Consider the following 20653-nt stretch of genomic DNA (forward strand, 5'->3'; position numbering starts at 1 on the left):
AAGGAAAGAGGATCACTTGAGCTCAGGAGTTTGAGACCTGCCTGGACAACACAGTGAGACCTTGTCTCTACAACAAACAAACAAACAAACAAACAAAATAAACATTAACTATGCTCTTTGTCACTCAAACTCTCATTGTCTTTTACATAATAAACACATGTATTTACTCTCTTTCAGATATTTTATTTTTCTTAGTCTGACATTAGGTTATGAGAAGTACAAAAGATCCACAAGTACAAAAAAATCTGTATAGCTTTGCGGTAGTTGAAAAAAATGCAAGAGAACAAAAAAATTTTTTGAGTAATATTCATCTCTGCAGATCTGAGTGACAGTCCGCTTGAAACACCGCTGTAAAAGTGGTAAAAAATGATTTCATTGTGATTATGTTAAAATTTTTGATGTCTCTTTTACTTGTTTAGGAAATCTGTCTTCTGACATTTATACTGGATAGTTCTTTTCCTGTATTTTGCTGAAGCTCAATTCCCTGCCTCTTCAGGGCTTCACTTTTGTTTTTATAGTCAGCTAGTGATGTTTTGTCCAAAGGAAGATTCTGACAACAGCTTCAGCAGACAGAAAATCTGGATATAGGTTTATAGTTATTGTCCTTTCCAAAGTAAAAAAAAAAAAGTTGAAAAATATTGATGACTTTTTCTTAGTGTTAATTTCTCTTCCTGCAAGGATTTAATTTGAGGATAAATTACCTTTGATGCAGTTTTTTTTCCCAAAGTATTTTTAAAACACTTTCTTGAAAAGATGAATTCTTCTACCTATCCCTAGGATTCTGAGTAAAGATGACATATTGGAATAGGAGAAGTCCAGGTTTATCTTTGTACTTTCTTACCTAATATCCTGTTGGATACAGAGAATTGAGATCTCCATGGATATTCAGTAACTGTAGGAATGGCTGAAATTAAAAAAACAAAACCAAAAACTCACTTTATTTAATCATAGATAATAAACACAATGCCAGAAGGTTATAGACACAAAGGCCAAATGAACAATGAAAAGCCACATCAGAGGCTGCCTGACGGCTTAAGACTTTTTTTTTCTCTGCTTAATAAGAAATAAGTTATCATTGTCATCATCTTCCCAGCACCTCTCCTTTTTCTTCTGCTTGCCCCTCTTGCCCTCCTTGGGAGACTTGTCTTCTCTTGACGTGTGGTAATGTGATGAACGGTGAAAGGGCTTAGAAGGCTTCTGGGTTTTAAAACTGCCAGGAGAAGAGTAGGTTTTGGGGCCCCTGGGAAAATCCTCATCCACTTCACGATGTCTGTCAGCCTTCCTGTGCTTCTCCCAGTTTCTATTCTTGTTCTTCATTTCTTTTTGTGTTTCTTTATTTTCTTGAGGCCACCTGTTGCTTTTCCATGAGGCACGGCCCTTCCTTATATCATGGTGGGGGTTCTCATTTGCTGCTTTTATATAAGGTAGCTTGGATGGCTCTGGGATAACCCCATTTTTCTTGAGTACTGAAAAATATAAAAGTATTTTTGCATATTCAGCAGCTAAACAGTCCATGCTGAGCTTTCCTAAGTGTAAATAACTTAACAGACAGGGAAGCTAGATATTTAAACATGTTAACAGTACGACATCACTCACTAAAAATTAAATAGTTGTAGCTCTAAGTTTCTGATTGCTAAAAATGAAACACATTCAGAAATCCAATGATAGTTAATTATCCTTTTCAACAGTTTAACAAGGTTAAGCAATGGAGATGAGGACCTGTAAGAACAGTAATCATCTTAGCTTTGTGAAGAAAAGTCATGTCTGACCAATACGAGTTTCCCCAATGATGAAGAGTCAGCCTTTGAAAATGAGGCAAAGCAAGATTTATAAAATGGCCTTTTGATGGTCTCATATGACATTTCAACTACCCTCTAAAGATAAGGCCTGGCCACAGTACTTTTAGGTGGATGCCAAACTGCCCAAGAGATTATTCCTCCAGGGTAGAGATCACTGGCTTTAAGGAGTGTGTGTGAGTGCACGTGAGTGCAGGTATCTTAGAGGTTTTAGTGATAAAGCTGATGTTATGTTTTGTCAGAGCTTGACACACTTAATACGAATCTCTGATAGTGATTCTGATACGGGTAGGTGGGAGATGAGGTTACAGTGAGAGATGAAAACTAGCAGTCAATAGAATCTTTAAAGATTAAAAAAGTGGCCAATAAAAACTTTTAGCATAGACTTTTATTGTAAAAATTTCAAAGGATCATAGTGAACACCTCAAAGTGGATTTATGCTACAGACGTCGATACAACTAGCTAAAAAAAAACCAAAATGGGTTTTCTCTAATTATAAAAGTTATAACTGCTCATTATAGAAAACCTGGAAAAAACAGAAAAGTACAAAGAACATAAAAAACAGAAAGCACATATAATCCTTTAATCTAGAGATGACATTTTCATGCAATTCTTTTTAATCTCTAATTTGGTTGCCTAATCATAATCTACAACTACTATACCTTCTCCACACAGCTGACCCTTGCACAATGAGTTTGAACTACATGGGTCCACTTAAATGTGGATTTTTTCAACCAAATGAGGATTGAAAATACACCATTCCACAGATTAGAAACTTGTGTATACGAACGGCTACTTTTTCCTATACTCAGGTTCTGCAGAGTCAACTATGGGACATTAGTATGTGCAGATTTTGGTAAATGAGGAGGCTCCTGGAACCAATATCCAGGGATAGCTGTAGATGACACACATTTTATATTAAATATGTAAAATATGCAGAAGCTGGGAGAGTAATAACTCTATTTTCCTCAGAATTAGTACCTTCATTTTGGAAAGGTCCTGAACTAAGAATCCAGAAGAGAAAAAGGCCAAAAGAGTCAGAAAATAAGGTATAGAACAAACTAAAAAAATACAGAACTGTTTTGTTTTTAAAGCAAGAAAGATAACTTGGAAAACCACCTTGAAGTGAATAACAAGAAAGAACAGAGGTAGAGAAAACTTAAATGATAAGATATTAATTTGGTGATAAAGAACAATGTTTGCAACAGTAAGTACAGAAACCACAGAGGTGGTTGTGAACTTGGAGCTCTGCCTGCAGCGGTGGCCTCTAACAAATGACTTCTTCAGGGAAGCTCCAGGAATAACTTAGCAGGAAAGCCTTTCTTTCCATAAAAAAATACTGGAGAAATACAAATGGAAAAAAAAATAATTACCTGTCAAACAGAAAAATCTCAAAGGAGCCTTTAAAAACTCTGCCTACATAGATGGACAGCAATATTTTCTGGACATTTCCTAAAATGATCACTGTAAAAAAATGTTTACTGTGAGGAGATTGCAACATGGGATTATTTCTGAAGTGGGTGCTTGGTTTCTGGAGATCAAGAAAGTTCCAGTCTCTTTGGTAATTACTAAAAATACTTTCTATGTTAACCAATGACCCCCAAAGCAGGCAAAGACAGTACAAACAAAGAAATTTAGAAACTACTGCAAATGTGATCTAACAAGAAGTCTAGCAACATACCTTTTATTTTTTGTTTTAGTCTCTTTTCTCTCTCCTGAATTTCATATTTGTCATCATAGTAGCAGATGAATGGAGATACTGGAGACGGGTCATACACTTCTCTTTCTGGACATTCCTATAAATTGTATTTAAAATTATGATGTCACATGGTCACACTGTTCAAAAACCTTTTTGCAAGATTCTGGAGCATGTTAATTAGAAATGAGCCCCATGTCACTTACCTCATGTGGTGGCTGTAGGATATGGTCCTTGCTGGGGTGTTGGGAGGGTCACCCAGCCCTAAACCCCACTGTGTTATGATATTCTTTCAAGCTTGAGTTTTCTTCCCTTACTTCTTTACCTATGAAACCCTTCGTATCTTTTTTCAGCCTTTTCTGCCTAACTCCTTTCACAGTCTGAGGTAGCAGCCTTGCCGCTCTGTTAGTGGGTTTATGTTATTCGGCCTCATGTTAGTATTACTCCTTTGCTTGTCCATCACTTCCAACAGCCTTCTATCAAGTTCTTTTCCATCTCTTCTTCCTATCCCCAAAATGTGGGTATAAGTTCTAAGCCCTTTGATCTTTTTTTCTAGATACAAATGGTTTGCAAGCTTATTTTAACTCAACATTCACTGCTTATAGGGGTAGTGATTCTTAACGGTGGGGGGTAGGTTGGTGGTAGGTTATGCCTAGTTTAAAATTGTTCCTAGGTAATTGTGAGACACCCCAAAAGAAGTTTCTCTTCTTGCTTCCGCCACCCAAGTTGAAATCCCTACTCTTACTCATTTTCCCAGGACAGCTTCCTACTCTCATGACTCTGGCCTCTACACAGCTAGTATTTCCCAAATCCATAGGCTTTGGCCTGAACCACTCACCACATAGCAGGCTTTTGTTTATCATGATCTGTGACACAGATCCATTCAGCATGTTTGAAATCTTTTCTTTTGGAACTTTCCCCTTTCTGCCTCTGCCATCTTGCCTAAAAGTTACTTTAAAATGTTGTTTCTTAGCTAAGTAATGAAAAACAATTAGAATATATTTTAAAGAGTAGGTGAAAAATCCACATAAAATTAAGCCAAGTCTGAACTAGCCAAGCTAGTAGCCATTTATGTACTTAATCTGTAGAATTAAAAAATTATAAATCATTCTAAACACACAATTTATAAAAAATAATTAAAAACCTATATTCACCCTCATATAAAACCATAACATTTTACCTTAGTTGCCTGTTTTTCCCCCAAGAATAAAGTATTACTGATATAGCTGAAATCCTCCATGTAAGTCCTTCCCATTTTGCACTCATCTCCTTCCCTTTCCAGAAGTTACCACTGTCATCAAGTTGAAGTCGGCCATTCTCATGTGTTTTTATACTCTTACTGATGAATATTCCAATGAACAGTGATGTAAGTTTTAAGTTTCAGACTTCATCATTTTTATTTGTTTTTTGTAGAGGCAAGGTCTCACTATGTTACCAAGGCTGGTCTCAAACTGGCAGCCTCAAATGGTCCTTCCAACTTGGCATCCCAAAGTGTTGAGATGACAGGCGTGAGCCACAGTGCCTGGCCTTATTCATTTTCTTTAATGGTATTGGTTCAGTTGATTTGTTCTTCTTGAGTCAGTTTGGTTAATTTATACATATATTTTAGAGTTATTTGCCTTTTCAGATTTAACTTTATGAAGTAGTCTTATAATTTAAAAACATTTATATAGTATCTTAAGTTACTCACACTTTCCACTCATTGTTTATTAGTACCTTTTCTTTTTCTTTCAGTAGTTTTTCCAGAAGTTTCTCTTTTGTTTGAAAAAAAGAGTTTTCAAATAATCAGCTTTTGGTTTTGTTGATGCTGTTCACTTTTCTATTTCAATAAGTTCGGTTCTAATCTTTATCATTTCCATCCTTCTGCTATCTTTAGATTTATCTGTTGTGACTACCTGGATTATTTAGATTGTTTTGTTGTTGGGGGGAGGGTCCTAGAGGTTATATGGCAAACTTACATGGTAACATAAAGAAACGCTTTTGGCAGGGCATGGTGGCTCATGCCTGTAATCCCAGCACTTTGGGAGGCCGAGGCAGGTGGATCACCTGAGGTCAGGAGTTCGAGAACAGATGGCCAACATGGTGAAACCCCAGCTCTACTAAAAATACAAAAAAAAAAAAAAAAAAAAAAAAAAAGCCAGGTGTGGTGGCACATGCCTGTAATCCCAGCTACTTGGGAGGCTGAAGTAGGAATAGCTTGAACCTAGGAGGTGGAGGTTGCAGTGAGCCAAGACTGAGCCACTGCACTCCAGCCTGGGCAACAAGGGCGAAACTCTGTCTCAAAAAAAAAAAAAAAAGAGCAAATTGTGATTATGCAAAGGTAACAGAGGTCTTGATACACTCAACTAATACTCATTTCAGCAGAATCTTTAACTCTCCCAGCCCGTGCTCCCCCTTTCACACACTCCTGGAGTAATCTTTGTACAGTGACTACTGTTGTCCTTGCTTCCCCATCTAGAGAGTGAGTGAAATTAGGGAAGGGCAATGTCATATTCACCTTAGATCTAGTCTTTCACATGAGGAATCCATTCAATAATAGTATCTGTAAGGCTGGATTTCTGACATTGAAAGGGAAGGGGTCCACAGACATCTTTAACCACCTGCATAGTTCCCTATTTGGGTCTTGTATGGTCTAGACTGATGTAACTACACAGAGCTATATAATACTACAAATGTTTTCCAAAGCTAAATGTAAATTATATTTTGATTATCCACATCGCTGGTCCCCTCCATTAGCACAGACAATTGATAGTTGGCTATATAATTTATCTACTATTCTGGATTAGCCACACCAATGATCTTCTTCATTAGTGTAAATAATCTAGAGTTCCTCATCTATGGCAGTCATGAGGCTGCCAAATTTGCTTTATTGTAAATTAAAAATTATCTACATCTAGATTTTAGGGATAAATTCCACATGCTTTTAATATATTTCCTATCTGCCTTAACAGAAGTGACTAGTAAGCATCCAACTATAATTGTTTTTCTTTAATTGAACAAACATAAATGCTAAAATTTATGTTTTACAGAGGTAAGCAAGCAAAAATTGTACATCTATGTGATTTGTGTGGTAATGGAAAGCTTATGTGAATATGTTCCCTAAAAGACGTTGACAATATCTGAATGTTTAGTAATGAGGAATGGACAGAGCAGTAAAAGATCTAGAGATGATAATTCTGTAAAAGAAGTCTTCTTGGCTGGGCATGGTAGCTCACTTCTGTAATCTCAACACTTCGGGAGGCCAAGGAGGGAGGACTGCTTGAGGCCAAGAGTTTGAGACCAGCCTGGGCATCATAGTGAGACCATGTCTCTACATAAAATAAACAAAATTAGCTGGGCACAGTGGTGTGTGCCTGTAATCCCAGCTACTCGAGAGGCTGAGGTGGGAGGATCACTTGAGCCTGGGAGGTCGAAGCTGCAGTGAGCTGAGATAGTGCCCACTGCACTCTGAACCGTGTCTCAAAAAAAGTCTTCACTACTTGGTGCTGAGAGATTTCCTGTACAACTTCTCTGCTTTGGAGATAAAGAAATGCGACCAAAGAGAAAAAATGGGTTGTTTACATCACATGGTTGAGTCAGTAGCAGAGCAAAAACTGCAACTGAGGCTCAGAGCCTCATCCTGGCTTTCATAAGTTATGTCTCACCCCCACGGTTGCTGCTGCCCCAATATGGAAGATAAACTTTATCTGTTTATGGATTCTGTTCAGCACTTTTCTTCTCCAGTTGCCCTACAATGTAGGTCTCCAGCTCCCAAGATCTACACCAGTGATGTGTCATAGTTGGAATTCAAGTGGTAACCTGCAATACCACTCACCCCATCCTATTGCTCATACTTCTCAGTCTGAGGACTCCCAACACTGCATGCTTTCTGCCTCCTGACACCAGATCTGGTTTGATATTAGTTTATCTTGGTTTCTAGGCTACTAGAAGCCTACCTGGAGACTGGGAATAATACATTCCTTTTTAAGAATTTTCTACTTTCTGTGCCACTGCCTTTCCTCCACTGCCTCAAGATTCCCAGAAGTATGGGCTCTGAGCCTATTCTTATTACATCTTTTTTCTGAAATGAGCTGCTGCTGCTTCATACTTAATGTGGCATCTGCCTAGTGGCCTCATGCCCAGCTCTCAGCAAGAAGCTTCTTCTGCTTTGACACCTCAGCATCTAGAACACACACAGTTTGGCCTTTTCAGCTGGGGTTAGGGAATATGTTGGCTGGATAGGGAATCTGGGCATTTGTGGGGTAGGTGAGCAAGTCAATGATGCAGCATCTGTTTTTTCACCACTGAATGCCAGGGTTTACATGTATGTGATGTAGACTTAACTGAACATTGTACCAGGGAAAACTGGAGAACTAAGTAGAAAATCTAAAATTGGGCCGGGTGCAGTGGCTCACGCCTGTAACCCCAACACTTTTGGAGGCCAAGGCGGGTGGATCATCTGAGGCCAGCAGTTCAAGACCAGCCTGGCTAACATGGTGGAACCTCATTTCTACTAAAAAAATACAAAAAATTAGCTGGGCATGGTGGCATGTGCCTATAATCCCAGCCACTCCGGAGGCTGAGGCAGAAGAATTGCTTGAACCCAGGAGGTGGAAGTTGCAGTGAGCTGAGATCGCGTCATTGCACTCCAGCTTGGGCAACAAGAGTGAAACTCCGTCTCAAAAAACAAAACAAAACAAAAAAAACCCCCAAAAACACAACAAAAATCTAAAATCGGCCAGGTGTGGTAGCTCACGCCTGTAATCCCAGCACTTTGGGAGGCCAAGGCAGGTGGGTCACCTGAGGTCAGGAGTTCAAGACCAGCCTGACCAATACGGTAAAACCCCATCTCTACTAACAATACAAAAATTAGCTGGGTGTGGTGGCAGGCGCCTGTAATCCCAGCTACTTGGGAGGCTGAGGCAGAAGAATCGCTTGAACCCAGGAGAAGGAGGTTGCAGTGAGCTGAGATCGCACCACTGCACTCCAGCCTGGGAAACAGAGCAAGACTCTGTCTCAAAAAAAAAAAAGAAAATCTAAAATCATGCTATGGCGGTGTCAAAGCAATTGTGTTTGTAAGAACTCATGAGAACTGCTATCATACTGTTGACTATTATATTTGTTTGATTTTATGAACTATATTAGTTTTATCCCAACCTGTTCATGTACATGTAACATAATTAGAGGAATATGCTCTGATAGCTTGTTACTCTAGCAGGGAGGGGAGGGGTAAACCAGTTGAAAATATATTAAGTCTTACTTTAATGTTTATTAAAAAGTAAGTATTTAGAGTTACATTCTTTTTGAGTTCATCTTTCAGAAAACACTCCCTGACAACAGAATGCTTCATGCCCAAATGTCACTCAAACTTACGTGTCCATAATGGCCTTTTTGCGCGCAGTGATAGCAATATGCTAAGGCTGATGGTCTTGAAGGGGTCTTCGGCTTTTTGGGTGGTCCAGGTTTGGTCTGCAACATGAATATTTGTGAGGGTTTGTTGATATTAGAAGAAAATTAAAACCTCATTCTTTCCAAAAGAGCTTTATAGGTAAGGGATTCCTTAGAAGTTTCTTAGAGTTTTGTATGGAGACCTGTATTCAGGCGATTCCATATATTAAAGTATATAACATGGTAAGAACAATTCTTTTACTCTTAATGTCAATGTGTGCTTCCCTCTCCTTCTTCCCTCCTCATTCAATTTGGCATTGTGCCAAGTACTGTGTTCGGTATCCAACACAGTATAATGGGCCAGCAGAACATGAGAGGCATATACATAACTACAAAACAATGTCAATACAGTGACAGTAGTATGTACAAGGCATTAATGGAGTGGTGAGGGGGACTCCCCCACCAGCGGATGGGGTTAAAGAAGGGTCAGAGAAAGTTTCCCTGCAGGTGTAAAACTTAAATTTACTCTCAAATTAGGTGTAAATCAAATGGAGAATCTTAGGCAGAGGGAACAGAATGAACAATGACATGGAACTAAAAAAGAGCATACATGCTGCCAAAATATGACATACATAGCCGGGTGTAAATGGAAGACAAGGTGGAAAAAGCAGGGCACAAGAATGGAGGGCCTTGTAAGTCAAGTAAAGGAGCATGAGCTTTATCCAGTTTTAAGTGTTGAAGTTAGGATAGTTGTAGTTTGGGCCAGGTGTGGTGGCTCACACCTATACTCCCAGCACTTTGGGAAGCTGAGGTGGGCGGATCACGAGGTCAGGAGTTCAAGACCAGCCTGGCCAGCATGGTGAAACTTCGTCTCTACTAAAAATACAAAAATTAGCTGGGCATGGTGGTGTGTGCCTGTAGTTCCAGCTACTTCAGAGGCTGAGGCAGGAGAATCGCTTGAACCTGGGAGTCGGAGGTTGCAGTGAGCCAAGATCGCACCAATGCACTCCAGCCTGAGCGACAAAAGCGAGACTCCATGTCAAGAAAGAAAAGAAAGAAAAGAAAGAAAGAAAGAAAGAAAGAAAGAAAGAAAGAAAGAAAGAAAGAAAGAAAGAAAGAACTGGTATCACTTGGTCATTGAAAAGATGTGGGGAATGAGGGAAAGGAAAAATCAGGATGCCTCCAGATTTTGAACATGGGTGAACAAGGATTGATTCAGAAAAAGTAGAAAAAGAAAGAGGAGCAAGTTTAGAGGGAAAGTTGATGAAGACTGTCTTGGATATGGAGTATCTAGGTAAGGATCTCCAGGAGGCAGTTTCTATGTAGAGACAGAAGAGTCTGAGCTGAAGAGTAGATCTGAAAGTAATCAGCATAAGAGTGAAGGCTGAAATCACTAGAGTGGACAGGATCACCATGGACAGTGTAAGAGTGGCTGTGGGCTGAGGAAGGAACCCTGAAGACATCAATGTTTAAGGGGTGGGCAGAGGAGCCTGTGAAATGGACATAGAAGGGAAGGTTAAAGGATGCAGAGACATAGGAGAATACAGTAACAGACTTTAGAGTTGTTTCAAGAAGGATGAACTGATCTACAATGTTAAATATAGCAGAGAGGCCTAGTGAGATTAGGACTAAGAAACAGCCACTTGAAGTGGCAACTGCTCACAGATAACCTTACTGTGAAAATTCTGAGATATTCTAGAAAGAGTACAAGGCAGCAGGATGAACAGTAAAGTAATGTATACAAAGGTGGTAAAACTACAAAAAGAGCAAAGAAATCATTACTCATAAAAGCCAGGATCTGTGAACTTAACCCGGATTTTTTTTTTTCTTTAAAGCCAGGTTACTTCCAGTGAGGAGAAACAGCACACAGGATATTGGCATAGCTGAAATTTTCTGTTACTTCAACATGGCGATAGTTAACTTGTGTGTGTATTACATAACTAATTTATTCTTTTGCACATGTATTTTACATACTTTTCAGTATGTATATTAGGTTGGTGCAAAGGTAACTGTAATTGCAGTTTCTGCCATTTGATAGCAAGAACCTCAATTACCTTTGCACTAACCTATTATTTCAGAACAAAAAATGTTTTAAAAAATTGAATGGAAGTTGTAGGAGAGAGAAGTTATATATTGAGAAGCATGAAGCGGCAGAATAAGATGAAGCAGTACCCAGGAAGGGGATTTGGTGGAATCTGTTTATAGAATGGGAAAGACTTGAACATCTGGGAAAGATAATGGAGATGGAGAAGTTGAAACCAGAGGAGGAAAGGAGATGATGGACACAGACCTCTGAGGAGGTGGTGGCTGTAAACAGGGGGAGAAAAACCTAACCCCTGCACACCCCCACGCTTTGTGGAGACTGGAAGAAAAGTTAAGGATCGGCTTAAACGTGGATCACTTTATTTCTTATGTTGTTTATTGAGAGTCTTTAACAAACAGTGCTAGTCTGCCAACTAATTTTTTTTTTGGACAGGGTCTTCCCCTGTTGCCCAAGGTGGAGTACAGAAGCACAATCATGGCTCACTGCAGCCTCGACCTCCCAGGCTCAGGCGATCCTCCCAGTTCAGCCTCCCAGGTAGCTGAGACCACAGGAGTGCACCACTACGCCTGGCTACTTTAATTTTTATATTATTGTTTTTTAAATTTTTGGTAGAGACAGGGACTCACTATGTTGCCCAGACTGGTCTGGAACTCCTGGGGTCAAGTGATCCTTTCACCTTGGCCTCCTAAAGTGCTGAGACTGCAGGCATGAGCCACCATGGCCAGCCCTAATTTTGTTTTTTCTTTGAGACAGCGTCTCGCTCTGTCGCTCAGGCTGGAGTGCAGCAGCACAATCTCAGCTCACCACAACACCACCTCCTGGGCTCAAGCAATCCTTGGGTTTCAGCCTCCTGAGTAGCTGGGACCATAGGTGCCTGCCACCATGCCCAGCTAATTTTTCTATTTTTAGTAGAGATGGGGTTTTGCCATGTTGCCTAGGCTGGTCTCAAACTCCTGGGCTCAGTGAATTGCTTGCCTTCGCCTCCCAAAGTACTGAGATTACAGCCAACGTGCCCAGGCCCCCTAATTTTGTTTTTAATGTTGCAAACAGGTGTTTTGTAAAGGTCTTATTTCCTTGATATAGGAAAATAATAAATAGGTTATAAAAATCTTCTTCAGGTCAGGCACAGTGGCTCATGCCTATAATCCCAGTACTTTGGGAGGCCAAGGTGGGTGGATCACCTGACGTCAGGAGTTTGAGACCAGCCTGACCAACATAGAGAAGCCTCATTTCTACTAAAAATACAAAAATTAGCTAGGCGTGGTGGTGCATGCCTGTAATCCCAGCTACTCGGGAGGCTGAGGCAGGAGAATCACTTGAACCTGGGAGGCGGAGGTTGCAGTGAGCAGAGATCGTGCCATTGCACTCTAGCCTGGGCAACAAGAGCAAAACTCTGTCGCAAAAAACAAAACCCAAATGCAAACCCAAACCAAACCAAACCAAACCAAAACAAAAAAAACGACTTCAAACAACTTTACTTTCAGCTCTTATTCCCTAAAATGAAAAACTGTAGCAAAACAATAACCTCAATAATCTTTCCTACTGAAAGCTACACAAAATGGAATTTACAACCTCAGGTATTATCAATTGAGATATAATAAAAATAACAACGGTTTTATATTCTGCAATTAAAAATGGGGTTCATAAATTAAGACTAGCTAAAAGTCATTAAACAGAGTTTTTTTTTTTTTTTTTTTTTGAGATGGAGTCTTGCTCTGTCACTCAGGCTGCAGCACAGTGGCACGATCTCGGCTCACTGCAACCTCGGCCTCCTGGGTTCAAGTGGTCCTCCTGCCTCAGCCTTCAGAGTAGCTGGGATTACAGGCACATGCCAGCACGCCTGGCTAATTTTTGTATTTTTAGTAGAGATGAGGTTTTGCCATGTTGGTCAGGTTGATCCTGACTTCAAGTGATCCGCCTGCCTCAGCCTCCCCAAATGCTGGGATTACAGGCATGAGCCACCACACCCAGCCTAAACAGAGTTTTAACAGGTACGCATGTAAGCCATGTATCCCTTATTGCAGTGGTTCACAAATTTCTTCAGATAGAACACTGTGAAGACATGAAATTATTAAGCAGAAATGATTTTCCACCCACAAAGATAGCTATATTATTTGACGTGACATCAAATTGCAGCCACAAGCATACATGGCTTAAGAGAAATTAAAACAAAAGAGATGATGTCATAGATATGAAGGCAGAATGGATGTTTCAAGGAAGAAACTGTTAAAAGCTACTGATGGGTTATATAAGATGAAGACTATGAAATCCACTGGACTTAGCAAATAGGAAGTTGTTGGCAAGTGGAGAAACTATTGTGAGTAGTTTCTTTCGAGGGGTAGAGGTACAAGCCAGATTGTAATGGATTTATTATAAGTAGAAAGCTGCTGAAGAACAGAACATAGATCACTTTCCTAGAAACTAGGCTGTGTATGCAAGAAGGGAAGGGGACAAGTAGAGCAGAATGCAAGTCGAAGGATGCCTCCATCAGTGAGATTTACCAGAGTGCTGGGCCCATGGCATGAGTGTATGCATGCATTCCTTCATTAATTTGTTCAAAAAATAATTATTGAGGGCCTAATACATGCCAGATATTGTTCTAAGATCAGGTAACTGAGAAGTGAGCAAGATAAAAGTCATTGCTCACATCTCCAGTGGTGGAAGATAAATAGAGCCAATAATACACAAACATACAAAATATTAGCGAAAAATAGTATGCAAACAATTAAAATAGTTATATGAATGAGAATCACTAGTGATGACTTAGATTGACTTTTTGGGGGAAGCCTCAACTAGGAAGGTCCTTTCTCATAACAAGAAAAGCCATGTATGTGATGTCTGGGAAACACCACTCTTGGCGTAAGGCATGGGGAACGAGTAGTACCAAGTCCTATGGTAGGAACAAACTTACCATATTTGAGGATTTGAAAAAAATACCTGTAAATTTGGAAGTGGAGTAGGTGAAGGAAGAGTGAAAGAGGAGGTTCTAGAGGACAGGGAGGGACCAGATCACTTAGGGCTTTATAAATTAGGGTGAAGAATATCGGATTTGTTTTAAGTGGCATGGGATGCCCATGATGGGTTTGAAGCTAATGGTAGGTGATCAATAACTAGTTGGTAGCTGTCAGCAGGGATTGTGATGATAAAAAGGATCATCCACTCTCCAAATAATAAATGCTCTCTGAAAAGGTCTATGTTCACAAATATTTCTATTTATGTTTGTTTGTGCAAATATAAGACATAACTTATCTTTTAATTTAAGTTTTTTAGGAGATGGGGGTCTTGCTATGCTGCTGAGGCTGGTCTTGAACTCCTGGGCTCAAGCAATCCTCCTGACTTGGCCTCCAAAAGCACTAGGATTACAGAACTGAACCACTGTGCCCAGCTGGTTTTACATTTTTTAATGGCTAAAATAATAATAATCACCATAGAATAGTTTGCAACACATGAAAATTATGTGAAATTCAAATTGCAGTGTCTATAAAGTTTTATTGGAACACAGGTACACATATTAGTTTACAAATTTTCTATGGTTGATTTAATACTATAAGGATAGAGTTATAACAGAGACCGTATGGCCTGCCAGGCTAAAATATTTACTACCTGGCTCTTTATAGAAAAAGTTTGCTGACCCCTGACCTAGAACATAGGAAGTGCTCAACAAATAGGTGGTGAATGAGTAGGTATTAAGGACTTCAACAGAGAGTGGAAATAAGTTATGCACCAATAAAGGTGGTGAAAGTAGATACAAACACTGAAAATCTCTGCTACTAATTGAGCGCCCGAGAAAAAGTTTCATGGAATTTTTCCGAATTTAGTTACTTTATTGCCTAAATTTGAGGAAATAACAGGTAGTTCTCATGTATTTATCCCTTAGTAGGAATTTTTCATTCAAAAGTTATTGAGTTCCTACTTTGTACAACACATTGCAATAGACACTGCGAGGAATACGGAGATAATAGATGAAAGAGCAAATATAGTAAAGATTTTAAAGATGAAAGCACTAGGGAGGCTGAGGCCTACAAAATGGAATTAAGTGTGCATCAAATACATATTTTCTACTAAAAAACTGCATCAGCACAATTTCTTCTGAGATGCTGTTAGGCCAGAGCCTGAAAGAACAAATCATATGTCTTGCTGCTACAGAATGAATCCTAAATGAGTTATTTAGATTTTAAAGAACGAAATATTTCACAATCAGTAACATGCACATGGCACACAATTCAAAAGACACTAAGAGGTGTGGTGAGAAGTCTGTCTCCCACTTCTGTTCTCACTCAGTTCCCCTTTCCTCAATGGCAATTACTGTTACGAGATTCTCGTGTTCACAGAGACAGTACAGGCATATACAAGTGTATGGCTATGCGCATGTACTATATATGTACACACACATAATACAAAGATTATGTTTGGCTTATTCAAAGAAAAAGCATGGAAGAAAAGTATTTTAATGACTGGGGGCAATCAAGGGCAAAATTGGCAAACTCTTCCTAAGACCCAGATGCTCTGATAAAATTTATTTATCCAATGCATTTTGGGATTATGTTCTAATGTGGGCTCCACTATTTACTGACTATGTGACCTTAGTCAAGTTATTTACATGGTCTTTCCTTCATTTTACTCATCTGTAAAACGGGAATAATAACAGTAAGAGTGCTCCCTCATTAACACTGCTGTGAGGCATAAATGAAACATACTCATCTTACGTAACAACCTATCAGTAAAACCTGACGAGGTGACCACTTCCTCTTGCAACAGATTCTTCACTTAGCTTCCCAGACAACACGCTCTCCTAGTTTTCTTCCACCTCATAGGCTATTTCTTCTGCAGTCTCCTTTGTTGGCTTCTATCCATCTCTCTGTCCAATTACACTGCAGTGCCCCAGGACTCAGTCCTTAGACTGCTTTTCTTCTCTATTTAATCTGCTCTCATCTAATAGCATAGATTTACATTAACCTTTTCGCTTGCCATTCTAAAATTCTATCTTCAGCCTTGATCTCTGTTAACTCTACACTCACGTCTCTCTACTAGAATGTCTAACAGGCACCTCAAATTTAGTTAGTTAAAATCAAATCCTGTTCTTCCCCCACCCCAAATATGTTCCTCCCAAAATCTTTCCCATCTCATCGGCAACTTTGTCCTTCCAGTTTCTTAGGCCAAAAACGAACAACCTTAACTTGTCTCTTGCTTATACCTCATACCCAGCCCATCAGCAAAGCTTGTTGGCTCTGCAAATACATCCACCTCTTTCCACTCTACCAGTACTGTCCTGGTCCAATTACTCAAACTCTCGTTTGGATGATTACAAGAACATCATAACTGGTCTCTCCGCTTCTATCCCTGCCCTCTACAGCATACTCTAAACCAAAGATGATCCTTATAGCCTGCAAATCAGAACATACCACTCTTCAGCTCAAAACTCTCTAACAGCTTCTCATCTCAGAGAAAAAGCCAAAAACTTTACAATGGCCTGTAATTTGCATCCTCCCACCTCTCTAACCTCATCTCCTACTACTTTCCCTCACAGCAAGCCTGTCATGCTGGCCTTTTCACTGTTCTCTGAATACCCCAGACAAACTTCCACCTCAGCGCTTTGCACCAGCTACTTGATCTGCCTGCATCACTCTTCTCCCAGATTTAATATGGTGCACTCCTTCACTTCCTTCAAGCCCTGGCTCAAATGTCATCTCAGTAAGGCCTTCCTGAGCACCCTATTTAAAATGGCTAGCTCCCTCCAATCTGTACTCCCTATCCTGCTGTACTGCCATTTTATTTTAAAAAGACCAACCAACCAACCAACCAACCAAACAAAACTCTCCATGGCACTTATCATATCTGACATACTATATAGTTTACTACCTATCCACTCCCAACCCCATCCCCAGGCTAGGAGAAAGTAAGTTCTGTGAGGGCAGGGATTTTTGTCTGTTTTTGTTCACTGCTGTACTTCAGCTCCTGGAATAGGGCCAGGCATATAGTAGTAGTTCAGTAAATATTAATGAATGAATAATGAGGTAATGCATAAGTAAAGCACATGGCCTATAGTAATCATCCAATACGATTTAGCTATTGTTAATAAAAACTTGCATATTTCGGGAAACTATTAATTTTTTATGTCATTAAGGGAAAACCTATCAAATCATGCTTAAATATATTAAAAAGCTTGAATAAATTAATAATACAGCTTCCTTATTGTCTCCCCTACTTCACACTGAGAATGTGGTATATACTCTGACAAAATCAGGAAGGAATTAGTAATGCCAAGTGAACAGGAACTCAGTCTTACAGTACCAGGGACAAAGAGATCCTTCTTAATCGAGATTTTGAAAGCATGTTTCATGTTGACACTTCTTATTTTATTTTAAAGGAATCTCAAATTTAGCCCCTGAAAGAAATGTAAACATGTGGATGTTCATTCATCTGAATAATGTCAGTAGTTAAAAACTTCCATTATTACTAATAAAAATAGCAACAGTATATTGTGCTATGAAATTCTAAACTGTTTCACAATAATTAATTAGTAAATGACATGACAAACGCTATCTACATACTCTCATTTTAATAAACTATCATGTACTAGGGCTTAATAGGAATGAAATCAGCCTAGATCTTACCTAATTAGAGAACATTTCTGTATTAGAATACACTACTGAAAACTCAATAGTGGTTTCCAGTGGACAAGTTTTCATACTATGATCTAACAAAAATCTCTAAGCTATTGTGTTAGAAATATAAATTTGTGACTCAATACTTATGCCTTGGAGCATGTCTTTATTTTTAATTAACAGTAAAGGTCCAATTTAAAGCAGAATGTGTCAACTGATTAGCTCTAAGTTCAGTGTTCTGTCATACGTGCCTGTACTGCTGACAAAAAGTTAAATGCAAGGCAATGAATGTAGTTTTTGTGAACTTTTTTAAGTAAAAATTTCATCTAAAGACTTTGACCCAACGGATACCAAATTAATTACTTATAAAAGCAGGCCTTTTGTATTTCTTTTTTTTTTTTGGTTGCAGACATTTAAATAATCTATATTTGTAGGGTGATATCTTGGAGATTACTTTACTATCAATATATAGAAGTAATAACCTGGTAGATAGCATTACCTATGAAAGGTCCATCCCATCTGCTATTCTTGCTGAAAGCTTTTCATGCACCAGTAAACTCAGTAAATATCAGAAGATAAAGCATAAGCCTACCACGCCACGGATTTACTCCTAATGTCTCCTCAAAGTGCAGCCCGATGCAACGATTACAAATGATTTTCTTCTAATGTCATTTTACATAACCCTTTTTTCTGCATGAGTAGTTAGTGTGGAATGAATGAATGAATGCCATTAAAACAGTTAATCATTATCTGGGACACTGGCCTTACTCCCTTCACTACTAGGAATCTCCATGACAAAGGCCAAGAGATCAAAATGCTAGAGCTGCCTCAGTGTCCTATTTCTAACAGTAATTTTTTATGCAAATGAACCTGCTGGGCATCTCCCTCCGTGACCTTCAGCTGCCCTTATCTAAACTGACTTTGATCCAATGAGGGCTTGCATCTAGCTGAAGCTCATTACTATATACGATATGTAATCAATTTCACTAATTAAAGGGTATTTTCTATTCTGTGAATGCAAAATGGATTTATTTTTATAATCACACATATGCTTAAAGACTACACTATGTGTTTCTATTTATTAATCCAGTTTGCTATATGACATATATTAAAAAGCAAATATATTAAATACCTGAGGTAAATGCATTCATAACCAAATATAACACTGAGAAAAGTAGAGCTTGGCTCCAATCTTACTGACTAAATCACATGTGCCTAGGCACCTCTTCAATCAATATGATTTTCATGTTTGAGAACAACCTTATTCTTTCATATTTCCAAATCAATTTATTCTTCCTATAAACTCACAAATAGGACAAACTTTATCCCAATACTCATGTATCTAAAAAACCTAACCCAAGTAATCAAACAGGACTTCTCAAGAAAATGTTACCCCAAACCAAAAGCTTGTCATCATATTCAAAGTCTATTAGTTGAGGTGATCTAACAGCATCATTTTGGAATTTGAGCAGAACAAAAGTTTAACTTTAAAATATACCTTTCTACTTCAAGATATTGCTTTCTTTTTTCTTTTTTTGAGACAGTCTCACTTAGGGTGGAGTGCAGTGGTGCGATCTTGGCTTACCACAACCTCCACCTCCTGGGTTCAAGCGATTCTCCTCCTCAGCCTCCTGAGTAGCTGGGACCACAGATGCCCACCACCATGCCTGGCTAATTTTTGTATTTTTAATAGAGATGGGGTTTCACCATGTTGGCCAGGCTGGTCTCGAACTCCTGACCTCAAGTGATACACCCATCTTGGCCTCCCAAAGCGTTGGGATTACAGGTGTAAGCCACCGCACCCAGCCAAGATATTGCTTTCTACTGGCTGCTCTAGAGATCAGATATACTTTTCTAAATTTTTATTTCATTTTATAAAGAGTAGTCAGGGAAAGAAGAATTGATACTTTCCCTTTCCTTTGGGATTGTTTAAAATACGAACACCAACAGAATTGTAATTAGTATATATCCAAGGGGTAGGAGTGGGTCTGGAATATCTGGGGCCTAAAGGAATCAAATAAAGAAACCTAAAAGTTAGGCAAACTGTTTTATAGTGAACTGAACCAAAGCAGAGGCTGTGAGACAACAAAGATGATGCTGTGTTACAAAAAAGCCAAAAACTGTTCCCTTTCCTCCCTTTAAGGTGTTTTTCTGAGGTGGATCCTCACACCTGGGACCTGAACTCTAGGCCTACTTCAACTGAGGTTTTGGACAAAGTCTTCCATTTGTACACTGTTCTGGCAAATATTGACAGTATTACTTCCCTTTCAGGAATACTAGGAGGAATTTTCTCCAAGCTAATGGCTTTAGAATTATTTTTAAAGAGTGCTGTTTTTAAAGCTTTTATTTTTGCTTAGTGAAAAAACAGAATTCCCCTGTATTCTAGTGGACATTGCTACTAATTTTCCTCATATGTTAAAAATGGCATTAAAAGTACCATGTGTACCATATATACATAATACTTTTATGTGTTAAAAAACCATGTCATGTACCCAACAGACTCCCAATCCATTGGGTAATTCCTTAATTAGGCAGATTTTTGAAACATGTATTATGTACACAACAGACCGGAACGTCTCCTTTGGAGCATTTTCTAGTCTATCGGGTGATTACATCATTAAGCCACACATGCTACGTAGAAAAAGTCCTTATGAAAATTCATGAAAAAATGTACAGCACATCATTAGCATGCAACAGACGTGTATGCTTTTGATATTTTCTCTGTTTAAAAAAAAAACAAAAAACAACTACATGAAGTAATTAGTCCAGGTCGTGAAAACATGGGAAAGGTACCCAGATACTGGTAAAAATAGTGAAAATAAAAATAGTAAAAAAATGCATCTCTCATGGTTTACCTGAGAGTAATTTGCCATATTGGAAAAAAGATTCTTAAAGAGTGTTCATTTGAACTGCAGAATAACGTGTGTTGCTTTAGTTATTTGATATTTCCTGTATCTCTGTAACTTCCTCCCTACTTCTCTTCTGGATACACTGAAATTTTATAAACCAATGGGTTGAAAAGCTGCGAATGACCAATCACTCAAGGTCTTGCACTACTTTATGTTTGTATACTTATGTCTTCATTTTATGTAGTCAAGAGTATAAGGGATTACATCATTGTATCTTTTTCAGTAAATCGAAAACT

At 38.8% G+C, this 20653-nt stretch overlaps 1 protein-coding gene across 11 annotated transcripts in view; it reads right to left on the bottom strand.

Moving 5' to 3' along the window:
- Positions 1 to 162: 162 nt before the first annotated feature.
- The window catches only part of ZCCHC7 (zinc finger CCHC-type containing 7), a 238336-nt gene continuing 217845 nt past the window's right edge, over positions 163 to 20653 (bottom strand). For 8 of the 11 annotated variants that reach the window (XM_003805126.5, XM_008967861.4, XM_063594387.1 and 5 more), the window contains 3 exons: positions 8845 to 8940; positions 3478 to 3592; positions 163 to 1466 (listed from right to left, as the gene is read on the bottom strand). In XM_003805126.5, the coding sequence (XP_003805174.1) occupies positions 1033 to 1466; positions 3478 to 3592; positions 8845 to 8940 (645 nt within the window). In that variant the 3' untranslated portion in view covers positions 163 to 1032. The remainder of the gene's footprint in view (positions 1467 to 3477; positions 3593 to 8844; positions 8941 to 20653) is intronic. The other 3 variants (XM_034967439.3, XM_063594388.1, XM_063594389.1) reach the window with 1 other exon arrangement.

This window comes from Pan paniscus, chromosome 11, assembly GCF_029289425.2.
Source record: "Pan paniscus chromosome 11, NHGRI_mPanPan1-v2.0_pri, whole genome shotgun sequence".
Classification (NCBI taxonomy): domain Eukaryota; kingdom Metazoa; phylum Chordata; class Mammalia; order Primates; family Hominidae; genus Pan; species Pan paniscus.